We start from the raw sequence: 12285 nt of genomic DNA, 5'->3' as shown, positions 1-12285 counted from the left end.
AAGCATAAAGATTCAGTTTGAGTCCTTGAAATTAAAATAGAAAGGACAGCTGGGTCTTATTTTAGTTTGAAGTATGAAAGCCTATGAAACAACAGAAGCAGCAGCTGCAATAAAGCAACTCTAAAATGCACACAGCTGTCTATCAAGCAGCTTGGGATAACATTATTTTTAAGCCTACTCTCTCCACCATACAAAATATACATGAGATACAGTCTAATTTTCCGTGGTCATTTTAGTCAAATAAATGGTATCTGGGTTCAAACCGATTGAACTTTTTTTCTGCAGAAACTTGAGAGTTTTCCTAGAACTATCTTGAGTGTCATGGAGGAGTGACTTGATAAGGAATGCTGTTTGGAGGAATGTTATTTCTTGTTTGTTTGTTTGGTGTCATTGCCCTTAGGGGAACTTTAACAACCATTCTATATTCCAATACGTGAATCCTCAAGATCTGTTGACCTCTTATGTATTAAGAACTTAATACAGTTCTGCAGGGGGATCTCTGCTCTGGCACCTGGAGCACCTCCTCCCCTCCTTCTTCACTGACCTTGGTGTCTGCAGAATTTTTACATCTTCTCACTCCTCTCTCTGGCTGCAAAAAGCTCTCTCTAACTGTTTATTTTCCTTCTTAAACATGTTATCACAGAGGCGCTGATTGGCTTGGTCTTGGCCAGTGGTGGGTCCGTCTTGGAGCCGGCTGGCATTGGCTCTGTCAGACACAGGGGAAGCTTCTAGGAGCTTCTCACAGAAGCCACCCTGTAGCCCCCCCGCTACCAAAACCTTGCCACGCAAACCCAACACAATCTGTTATTTAAGTTACATAATTAAATAATCATTCTGGTCTAATGATCCCTGGCAATTTAGTTAATAGCTATCTCTTAAAAAAAGAAAAGTGCTAAAACTGGAGTGCAGTGGTTAGTCTGTATTTAACAGGTTTCTTTATTCAAAGCTTTGGCATATGGATGCTTTTCTTCAGTTGCATAGTTCTAATCCACAATGGGCTAAGTGGTATTAACTTTTCATAAGGTCACACATCACTGCATCTTTTTGCCCCTTCTTGCGCTGACATATATTCTTTCAATAGTTGGTGAACTGCTACAAAGTGAAGGGATTTCTTGCTTATTATGAAAATTTCTTTTGTAATATTTAAACTGCTAGATTCAATGACATGTTTAACAAAATTTGGGACCTCTTAGTTGGCAAGAGTAGGAAGCTTATTAACCGTTACAAGTTTAAATTTATTTTATTTATAGAAACCCTTCTAAAGAATATTTTTCGGGAAGAAGGAATGCAATGAGGAGAAGTCATAGGAAAATGCACAGCCTAAAGCTCTGGTAGTATTTATAATCGGTGCCTATGCTAATCTAATGTGAGCTCACCACAGATCCCGAGGGAGCTGGATGCAGATTCCAAAGAAACTTATTAACATCCAAAGCGTGTGTTTTATTATAAAAGTCAGGGGTTTTTTCTTACTAAAAAAATTCACTTGTTTTTATATTTGAGAAGAGGGAAGGAATGCACAATGGATCATTTAACATGCTGTTTAATGATTTTATTCATTCATATGCATTCACTTTGGTCTAAATCTAAGTCTGTTGCTGTTCATGAACTTGAGTATTGAGCAGGATTTTTATTTTCATGAAAATGCGCAATTAGCTCTAAATGTTTAAGTTATTAATGGTATTACTGATTTTTCTTTTAAATATTAAGTGCACTGTGGTTGTGAAATAACTTGACTACATTATTGAATCTCGCTTTGGCAAGGCTAGCCTACTACTACTGGCCTGGTCTGCTTCTTGTACATGGGTTACAGATACAGAAGCTACAGAAGTTAGACATGTCTACAGACAAGTAACTTACTTTTGCAAGCATTGAGAATGTGAGTAGGTTGAACCACTGAAAACATTTAAAGGAGAAAAACAGTAAGGCAGGCTGGAATGAGAATAGTTCATTTAACCAGCTGTTGGCCAGCCAGTCAGGAATACACCAAACAGTAATGAATTTCAACCAGCTACTAGAAATGCATACGTTAAAATCCCTGTTGCCTTGTAGTTTTTCTTTCTGAACCTTTGGGGACACTGAGTAGTGGAAGATGAGAGCACTTGACATTCTGTTCACTTGGAGAACTGCTCATTTGTCTTTAGGAACTCCTGGCTCCTCTGAGAAGATCTCAGGGAGGATCTGTTTACTAGGGTTTGTTTTTTGATTCTTGCTTGTTCAGAAACTTACGATTTTAATAGTTTGGGTAGAAGGGTGCCAGTATAGCACCCCAAGCATAGTGTATCAACAGTAAAATAGCATGGGATCCCTTTCAGCATTTGAATGTGCTCTAATTATATTTAAAACAAGTATTGTGGGGTTTTTTATCCTGCCTGTGTTAGACACAAGAGGTAAAGAGCACTATGATTAAGTAACTTCTTAAATGAAATCTTTTTTCTTTAAGAGAATCTGCATTGTATTAGAATTAAGAAATTAAGTTTGCTTGATCTTTGAACAGAAAATAATTGTACAGCAAATTGGTTGTCTTTAGATTATGGCAGCAGGCAGCAGTTTATTCAGTATCTTTGTAGCAAGAGAGCTTATCTAGTTTAGTTGGTTTGTTCCTATACTTTGCATTTCATGCCTATTTAAAAATAGGAGAAAATGACTGAAATATTTCACTATTCTATGTAATTTGTTAAAAGTATTTCAAAACATTAGTAGAAGAAACCTGCATTTTGTGGTCATTAGAGATCCTTAAATAGTCAGATTTGCTAATGTAGTCATTACCTCCGTCAATACGTCTGGGGCATAGGTAGCTTATCACAGTATGCACATAGAAACAGGGAACTGAGACTTACAGAGACTGAGGCCATAACTGCTGAAATACAAGCCGACCTCTAATGCTTCTGTAACTGTAGGCACCGGAGCTTCTCATCAAATAATATAAAAAGTAGCAGAACAGTGTTGAAAGTTGGGGCTAAAATTATGTCATATCTTAATTTTTGACTAGTCTTGTCTAAGTTCAGTATTTCTCAACTGTAAGGGCACCTGCCAAATTCACTTAACTGCCTATAAAAATTCATTAATTTCTAAACTTAAGATGCTGACAAACCTGTGTCTTGGTAAGTAGCATATTTCTGTGGTCCGCATCTACTTAATTCTTAGGAATCTTTTTGGTCTCTAGTAAATTTTGTAAACCAACAACTAGCAATGGTTTGATTTCTTCCTTTTGGCAGTATTGTGGTATGTTACTTACAACCTTCCCCCCCCCCCCCAAAAGATCAGCATTTTGAGAGGGGGTCTGGAGATATTTCCTAGACAATCCCTAATTCCAATTAAAATTTTTATTTTGAGAATCACAGGTAATGTTGGTTTTTTTTGTTTTTTTTTTTCCCTTAAGACTGTGTGTAGTGATGCTCTGCGGGCTGTCACAGATGTGTATATACATAGAGCTCTTGCTCTGCCTTCTGTTTTGTGTGCTATGAGGTTATTCTTTGTTTTGAAACAGGAGATCCTGAGAAGGAACTTAATCCGAAGAAGAAGATTTGGGAGCAAATTCAACCTGATCTTCATACCAATGACCAGTGTGTTGCTACGTACAAAGGAGTTCCGTTTGAAGTGAAAGGGAAAGGAGTCTGCAAGGCAGAGACCATGGCAAACAGTGGAATTAAATAAATAAATGGTTATTAGAAGCTTTTTTCAGATATTGAAATGGAAAGTAATGCGAGCAAGCACAATAAAAACCATGAATATATTACCCCTCTGAAATGCATGGCTGATAGCTTTTTGGGTTTTTGTTTTGTCTGACTCTTCTTCCAGAGGTACAGAATGTGTTTTGCGTCCAAAATTTTCACAATTCACTCATTCACCATGCTTACTGTCCTTGAGGTTAAGTGTTGGCAGCAGTCATTAACCACTTAGTTCTCAAGACTTAATTCCCAAGGCTTGTTCATGGTAGAACTACAGGCAGGCAAGCGTATTTTCTGGACAGCTAAAAGATTTAGAGGATCTGTGGAGCAAGAGCATCTCAATAAGGAAACTTCTGCCATGTTCCATGTGTGCTAACTGCGCTTCAGGAGGTGCAGGAGTAGCAGTTGGTCAGTGAGGACCACAATTGTCTTCATTCTTCTAGTCCCCTATTAGTAGCTTTTTTTTCTCTTCTTCCAAGCAATTTTCAGATATTTTATGACCCTCTGCAACTTTGTTCTTGGCTGTGTTGTCTCAGTAGTCTGCAGGCAGTTGTAATGGGAAGATTGAACTATAGCCCTTTATGCCCTAAGATGTATAAATGGACATGCTTTCATGTCCTGCAGTTAAGCTGTTGTAATGTCAATAAGATCAAAGCTGTAACTCTGCTAAAATAGTTCTTTATCTAGTCCACCTAGATATTTCCTTCCAAATGATAAATAGTACTAAGAAAGAATGAATAGCAAATAGATTTGCAGAGCTAGTCAAATACTACCACAAAGCCATCAGTTTCCAATGCCCAAACAGGTATAAAATTGACTTTTTTGTTTTAATGTATTTTTATGCAATGATATTTTATACAAAAGATGCTTTGGTTTTAACAGAATAACTTCTTCAGTTTTTACAATTGGAATTATTCCATAATAATGTAGTACAAGTAGTCATGGTTGCTATGGTAATAGCCTCAAATTACTTCTTTTAATTCCTGCCTTTTAATAATCTGAAAATATTTTAGTTCAATTTACAATAAACCTTTTAAGTAACTTTTTAGAGATACTTCAGATATTTTGGCATACAATATTTAACTGGTTACTGTCTAGCCACTGCAACAGTAAGTGTTTTTTTTTAACCACTGAAATAAAAAAAACCAAACAACTTAGTCATTCTGAATTTTGCAGGCTTTGAACTTCATCCAGTAAACTGGGAGGGGAAAATAAAATGACAATGATATAAAATCAAAAAGAACAGGCACAAGAGATGAACAGATTTCTTTTTCAAATGAGTTTTGTATGTGCTTATAAACTGTGTTAATTTTTCATGCATCTGGGAATAAGCAATAGAAATTAGTTCTTTTAAATGTGCCAAATAGTGGTAAGCACATGGGAGCTATTTTATCTGCCTTGTAAACTACATATCCAATAATGTTTGATTAAATAAAATTTTTGAAGTTCAAAATCTCAATTCTAACTAATCAATCCTGAATCAAGGTAAAGAAATAATCTTACAGTAGATAAATCTCAGCTTTTAGTACTGGAAAGCTCTTTAAAAACTTTGGAATTCCGGGGAACTTCTAAAAGCTTCAAGAATTGGGCAAAGAGGGTCCCTTACAGTCTGAACTCATATGCATTTTTTTACCTTTTTTTTTTTTCTTCCAGATCTGTCTTCTGTATGAACTGCAGTATACAATCTGGTGTAGTGTAAAATCTCATTTATGACTACATACATATTGGGAGTGTGGTTTAGAGAACTAGCTTGTTCTGATTTTGTGGTTGAAGCTAGGATTCTGGATGCAGTAGTGTGAGATACTCTATGAAAGGCAAGTAGTTGGGTAATCTAAAGAGGTATTTCCAACTGTGTTCGAAGGTATTTGGTATGGATGTAGAGTTTTCCAGTTGATGGTTTCTACTCTTCTATTTCTATTAATGTTGCCTACCATAGGAAATAGACAAATGAGCACCTGAAAGCTAATTTTATTCCTTATTTCTTGCTGTGTTGAAGTAGAAGCACTTGATAATTATTTTGTCTTATAAAATTCAAGAGCTTTCTTAACACGATAGCTCTTTCCTCTTTAATTATGCTCTTCTGGTTGTTTAGGAAAATGTATTTATGCTGTACTGAGCTCAAAAGTGACAACAGGGTACTTGAGGCACTGTGCAAGTATTCTTCCTCACTGAATCCAGCCTCTTCTGTCTTGTCTGTGTGAGTAAACAGAACTGCGGTGAAATCCTTCCATGTGGGACCCAGAAGTTCCTGTAATGAAAACCAAATCTTAAATAGTTATCTTTTCTCATTCCTTTTTCCCACTCCCACCTTATACTTATGCATTAACAGACTAGTTATATGTTCTTTTCCTGGCAGTAGTCTGGTTCATTATCTGAGTTGCTGAAATTTATGGTGTTTTTCACCTTCCCAAGACACTGACCCCCACTTTCAGTGGAAATATGTGGTTGTGTGGTACTAGCAGTTCTCTGTTATCTTACTACAGATGTTAATAGAATTTCTTCAGTTAAAAAATGTCAGTGTAAATAAGGAAAAATGGTTGTTTAGCTATGTCACGCATTAGTTTACATCAGTAGTTTCCACATATCCATATTTCTACACTTTTTACAGCTCTTTGAAAAATTTTTTTTTACATCACCAAATCACCTTGTGTTGAAAAAATAAATGATGAATTTCTATGTAACACCAACTGCAATTCCAGCTGTATCCCATAAAACTGAACTATTCTCAGCAATTCAGGAAAAACACAAATCAAATACATCAACCTAAGTGGTGGACCATAGAGTTTGTCTTTAACTGCTGTGGTTCATCTGATGGAGAGAAATGGAGAAAACAAGCTGCTGCTTTGTCAATGAATTTTAGTATGAATAAGGGATTGGGCTTTCATTTACTGATGTAAATGAAATTACAACTTCACTGCAATCATGCTAATCGCTGTGTGTGTCAAGCCTACTATGGTAATAAAGTCTACTTTGCAATGATTCTAACTCTGTAACCTAAATACCAAGGTGTGTGAAACTGCTGTAAAGGATACCTTTCTACTTCCAAGATAAGCAGGGAGTTAGAAAAACCTGGTGTATTTGTAGTGATTAATCTGGTTTAGACACTGTTCATATTCCTGGCACCCAGGCAGCTGTCCTGCCCTATTTGTTTGTGTCTGAAATCACAGCATCTGGGTCTTTTAAGGGGAAAATAACTAAAAAGCTGACCATTATATAAGCTAAGAGCCAGTTGTAATTGTGAAACAGAAATGTTGCTTTCTCATTATTTTTAAACATGCTTATTTCCTTTCTTGTAGGAGTTTTAAAGCTCCATTTAAAGAGAAAATGCATGGTGGCATCTCTTATGCTTTTAATGCCTACATGGACTTGACCCAAAACAGTCTCAAACTAGATTTTTTTTTTTCATTGGCTTAGGTAAAAATATTTTGAGTAAATACTGCTTTCTCTTAAATACCATGAAGTATAGAGAGATGGAGAACTGTATGAGGAAAAAGGGTAACACTGAAAACAAATATGTAAACTGACAGTGAGTAAGAACGTGTTGAAATTAGAACCAACTCTTAAACTACTGGAAAAGTGAGGAGTAGGCTACCAATAGAGAGTAATCAGAAAGAACAGGAGTGCAAATTAAACACAATTTGAAAGCTGTTTTTCTATCTATATATTTTTATCTACATATGTATTATATATTTAGATAAGATCAGTTACAGCAGGTGATAACACTTGATGGACCAGGAAGTCTGTTCCAGTCCTAAAGATTTTTAGAAATTTCGTTGGTGTAAGGTGCGAAGTGTCATGTGCAGACTTTGGCATCAACTGAAATCCTTTGTTTCTTCATAAATCATACAAAACTGGTTCATCTGATCAGATAAAGTGAGCAATATCTGTTCGCTGGCATTTTTTCTTTTTTTTTTCTCCCTTTCTCCAAAGATATGTATGCATGGTAATGAGAAACCTCCAGCTGAAAAGAACGCCGTTCCATTTCAGTGTCTCTCCCTACTTATCTTACCTACTTGCAAAAAAAAAAAAAAAAAAAAAAATTCCTCCAGGAGCTTTAAAATATTTGTTTCAAGTCAGTTATGCTAGAATTTTTTTCTTAGCCAGAGTAAATTTATGGTAACTTTCTAGTTTTCTCTTGAACAGATACAGCAGTAGTGACAGTGCAAGACAGAGCTGAGCATCCTTGTTCTAGGTCAGTCAGATTTCCTGCATGATTTTGGATGTGTCATGCTCTGCTTTTGGTCCTATACAGCACAGGAGAGTGAGCTTTCTTTAAATAGCATTTCTGTTCCACAAGCTAGATCTATCATGTTAAAGCATGAACTATAATTTCTGAGAGAAAAGCTTACTTTGATAGGTAAATTTGATTCTTAAATTCCTTTGTGCTGAGCCCGTGTACAAAAGAGAGCATTCTTGCCTCTCTTTTCACAGGTTTAGTGCAGTAAGTGTAGCTATGGTGTGTGGTATTGTGAATGGCATGTTTCAGCTGCTGGCCTGGGAAGTGTTCCAGTTTTCAGCTGCACTTCTCTATTTCACTTTTAGTCAACTCTTCCATAGCTATTGTCACCTGAAGACAAAAGAGTTGCTGTTAGGACAGAGACTTCTAGTTATTTATTTGTTACCTGGAGGAATTGAGTAGTGTGATCACTTTCATCTGGACACAGAGGCAAGTCAGCCCTCAGGACCAAGAGAGCTAGATGCAGGCCTTCCTCCCCGAAGTGGTGAGCCAGGGCTGATCTCACTATGTCTCTCACCTGCTCTTTGCTCAGATCACTGTGAGGGTAGCTTGGTGTGTCAAGTACTCGAACACGGAGAGCTAGCTCACAGCCATTTCTTCGTATAATCCTTGAAATGCGGCAGCTGCGTCCAAGGCTGCAGCATGTTGTCACAGACCTTGGGGAGAGATGACTCTCAAAGTCTGAGCTGCCCAGCAGGCTGTTCCCAGCAGCACTTTTGCCAGTCTGAGTTCCTCCAAGAACAACAAGGTTGATGGTCATCTCGTTGCTGCCTGCCATTTTCTATGCTTTTATTCACCAACCTGTCACTAAGTGAAGAACAAATAACATGAGCTGTTTCAGATAAAAAAAATCCAGCAAAAATTGCAAAATTCAATGTCTTTTGGATGTCCTTCCATGCCTGAAAGTGTGTGGTGTAGATAGGTATATGTGCTGTACTGAATGTCTCTGTCTGATCCAAGGACGGATCTTTGCTGTCCTTCCCAGTCTGCTGCTTAGAAATAACAAGACCCCATGGAAGGTGTCACAGGTACAAGAGCAACCTAAAAGGCTGTGCTCCTACACTGGCAGAAACTGAAGAGCTGGGAAAGAATCAGATGTGAGAAGATAAAGCTAAGGAGAGGCAACAGTGAAGGGAAGAGTTGGGAAACAACTGGAAAACAGCATTGGCGTACGGGGAGAGTAGGTTATGAAAAGGAGGAAAGCTAGGGGAGGAAGAAGAGAATGGTGACAAATACATGCTGCTGCTAAGTGACCATGTTTCAGGAAGTAAATCTTTACTTGTTTTTAGGAAAAAAAGGGATAGTCAGAAGTAGCTTCTAAAGGAGCACTTTTTCACAGCGGGGAACAGCTTAGAATACATCTTTCATCAGCTACTACTAAAATTGAAACAGACAGTAATCCAAAAGGGCTTTCTGATACAGATAAATATAAGAAGTATATCTTAACGAAAAAGTAAGAGCTGAAATAGCCAATGGTGCAGGTTCTAACCCCATATGAAATTGAGATTTTAGAATTATATATGGTACAAACTTTTAGACTTATGGCAAAGTGGAAAGGAAAAGCGTAGACTGGTGGATGGAGAGGGGAGATGGGTAAGTATCACTTCCATTTACTGTAATTGTTCACAAATAAACCCTCTCATTCTCCTTGTACTTTTCTGTAATCCAGTATCTGAAGGGTTTTTGGTGCGTGTTAATCATCTAAGAGGAATACTGGCTGATTAAGTAAATCCAGAGGTGTTTCAAATGGAAAGCCATATTGGCAAATAAGTATTTGATTTTAAGTTATCAGTGACACCTGAACTTCAGAAATACTTGAGTTTATTTTTTTTTAAGATTCTATGTTTAGGTGCTTATAGAGAGATCATGGATAATTTTAGAATGGAATTTCCTGTGATTAATTTATTTAGATTCTTGCATGTGCAGTTCAAGCTTTCTCCCTCATATTAAATCCATGCCCGAATCAATCTTTTGATATAACTTCAGTACAAAGCCAAACATGCAAGAGCTATTAACATGCTAATTTTGTTACAGGCAACATTGAATACTGTACATGATGATCTTCATTACTGAATTCACAGTGAGGTTTTTATGGATTTTTTTTCAATAATCAATTTCCTTTTTTTAATGCCTTTTAAAAAGATGCCTTATGAAATGGTTATCGTCAGTTATTCATCAGTCTAGATGTGCATTGCATTCTTTTTCTGTAGCATAATAATATAACATGTTGGACTTAAATTTCTGTATTCCTCTTTAAACTCATGATCAAGGATTTGTTTGGTTTTTTCTCTAAGCAGCCTATGCTTAAATACTTAAATTAACTTCATATTCTGTCACTTACCTTATTTTCCCTTAAATTCCTTTTTCATTCAGACTTCATTCATAAACCATGTGTGCAGTGTAAAGAGAAGTTCATATGTGAACTTTGAAACTAACATCAGCAACGTACCACACTGAGACTGTTACGTACACATTAATCTGGTTAATCTATTACTGATAGATCCTCATTCAATTGGGTATGTTTGGTCAGTAATTGGCACTGTTGAATTTTTGCAACTTAGCTGCAGATACAGTTTTTGAAATCACTTTAGTGAGTGTATGAAGCTGATATTTTTGAAAGTTACTTGAGTAATCCCAGCAGTTAAATGTGAGAGTGATAATGGAGGTACTGGGATTACTTTGAGTGCTGTCAGTGGTGGGAGGACAAGAGGAAGGAGCTTTCCAGAGCCCTGTTGTGCTGGAGACATTGTCACCTTGAATGTAGCTTTATGTGGGAGCCTGTAAGTATTGATTTACCGTGGTATCAGGGCTGTTCCTGCCTGCCGCAGCAGTGGAGCGAGACTTCAGTTCCTCTGGAAGCCTGTTGTCTCCTGCTGTGGTGCCACAAGCACAGACTGCTTTGGCAGAAGGTAGGAGCTAATGGTGCCTTCACAGCCTCCTAGTATAAATTCATGTCATTCATCATGAATGAGGCCATCGCTTGTGTTACTTGGCTGTTTGTTGCTGTGTGTTTTTTAAGAGCACGTAGGCAAGTTAGGTTCTTTCAGACAGCTCCCTGATCTCGAGTCTGCCTGTTCTGGTGAGAGGGGAGATATTAAATCTTGTCCTGTATTGTGTGTGTGTGTAGCTGAGGCAACTACTGATAGTTTCCACTGTGAAAAGCCTTGCAGCTCAATGCTGTGCACAGCCTTTATGTGTCAAAGTGTATTTATAAATAAAGTGTATAGCAAGGTTCCTTTACTTGCTAGTGGATACAAACTCAAGACTGGATGGGGGGTGACTCACTTGCAAAGCAAAAGGGTAGATCAGTCTCATAAAACTGTGGATATTGTGAAGATAAAATCCAGATGCTTCCTTTAATTTGGCTAAAAAGTCTTGACTTTGGTTAAATCATCATAGTAGAGCTCTGTACTTTTCATCAGACTGTTCCTATGCACAGTGATGCCTCTCATGACATCTGAGGCAGTATATGTCCTAGCAGTCGCATCCAGCTGAGCCAGTAGCCCGCCAAGGAGATAATTTAAGCTGTGCATGGACAAGGGTTTAAACTACCAAGAAAGCTAGAGTCCCAGAAGCAGAGGAGTGTTGTATGCAAAGTACAGCTTGCCCAGCTGGATGCAGCACAGGGCTTTTATGCTGACAAGATGGCTGTAAAATTAAGAGTAGTGTAAATGAGGCACTGCTTAAATGATATCTAAAACTTGGCTAAGCAAACATCCCCACAAAAAAGGCATTTCTTTCCAGTATTATTATGAATGTAATACAGTCCGAGTTGGGACACATCTGGAAGGTCTTACAACAGCACAGGCAGAGGATTTTAAGAAGTTGTCTTCCTGGGAGGATATGACAGGGAAAAAAATTAAAACTGATTTATATGACACTTGCTTAGGCTCCTCAAAGTACGTGGAAAGAGTCCTCCCCAAGGTGGCAGTATCAGCCTGCTCCACAGGTACTGTAAAACTCAGCTGGGGTCCCCTTGCTCTGGAATAAAATACCAGGTCAGAAATGAACTAAAGCATTAAAAAATACAGAATAATTACAGGAGTCTTCAAACATCTCCTGAAATAAGAAATGTAAAAAGCATTTGTCTTTCCTTTGTCACAATAAACATCTTTTACTTTATATATAAAATGTATTTGAACGCATATAAAATGAATGCGAACAGCACTAATGGAAAGGTAGCAGTTAAGAAACTGGAAGTGTTATTTACTGTCCCTTATATGATTCTTTTTCTAATCAAGACCTTTGTTTTCACTAGCTTTTGAGTTGGTGACATTTATTATGGAGTTTTGGATGTGAGATCTTAAAATCTACTGTCGGAGTATGAGTTTGCAAAGAGCAAGTACAAAGTATAACAAAATTGCCTTCGATGCTTTTTAG

General features: G+C 37.4%; 2 protein-coding genes across 2 annotated transcripts in view; one reads left to right on the top strand and one right to left on the bottom strand.

Annotated features, from left to right (window-relative positions):
• AIMP1 (aminoacyl tRNA synthetase complex interacting multifunctional protein 1) overlaps window positions 1–3747 on the top strand; it is a 37361-nt gene extending 33614 nt beyond the window's left edge. Inside the window, 1 exon segment of the mRNA XM_075750682.1 lies at window positions 3488–3747. Coding sequence (XP_075606797.1) covers window positions 3488–3654 — 167 coding nt within the window. The 3' untranslated portion in view covers window positions 3655–3747.
• On the bottom strand, window positions 3487–10323 carry GIMD1 (GIMAP family P-loop NTPase domain containing 1). The gene is made up of 3 exons (XM_010302096.2): window positions 10247–10323; window positions 8291–8712; window positions 3487–5916 (listed from the first exon to the last, which is right to left on the bottom strand). Exons 2-3 carry the CDS (start codon window positions 8681–8683, stop codon window positions 5644–5646), a joined length of 666 nt encoding a protein of 221 aa, XP_010300398.1. The 5' UTR covers window positions 8684–8712; window positions 10247–10323; the 3' UTR covers window positions 3487–5643.
• Between the last annotated feature and the right edge of the window lie 1962 nt (window positions 10324–12285).

The sequence above is a fragment of the Balearica regulorum genome, chromosome 4, assembly GCF_011004875.1.
Source record: "Balearica regulorum gibbericeps isolate bBalReg1 chromosome 4, bBalReg1.pri, whole genome shotgun sequence".
NCBI classification, from domain to species: domain Eukaryota; kingdom Metazoa; phylum Chordata; class Aves; order Gruiformes; family Gruidae; genus Balearica; species Balearica regulorum.
Note: the sequence above shows the minus strand (reverse complement) of the source record. Positions and strands in the feature narration are given on the sequence as shown.

Bases quoted from the DNA above. Each gene is read 5' to 3' on its own strand.
- GIMD1 (XM_010302096.2), bottom strand. From the start codon at position 8,683: ATGGCAGGCAGCAACGAGATGACCATCAACCTTGTTGTTCTTGGAGGA. The intron at 5,917-8,290 runs GTAACAAATAAA...TTTTCATTACAG, and splicing joins ACACTACTCAATTCCTCCAG to GAACTTCTGGGTCCCACATG.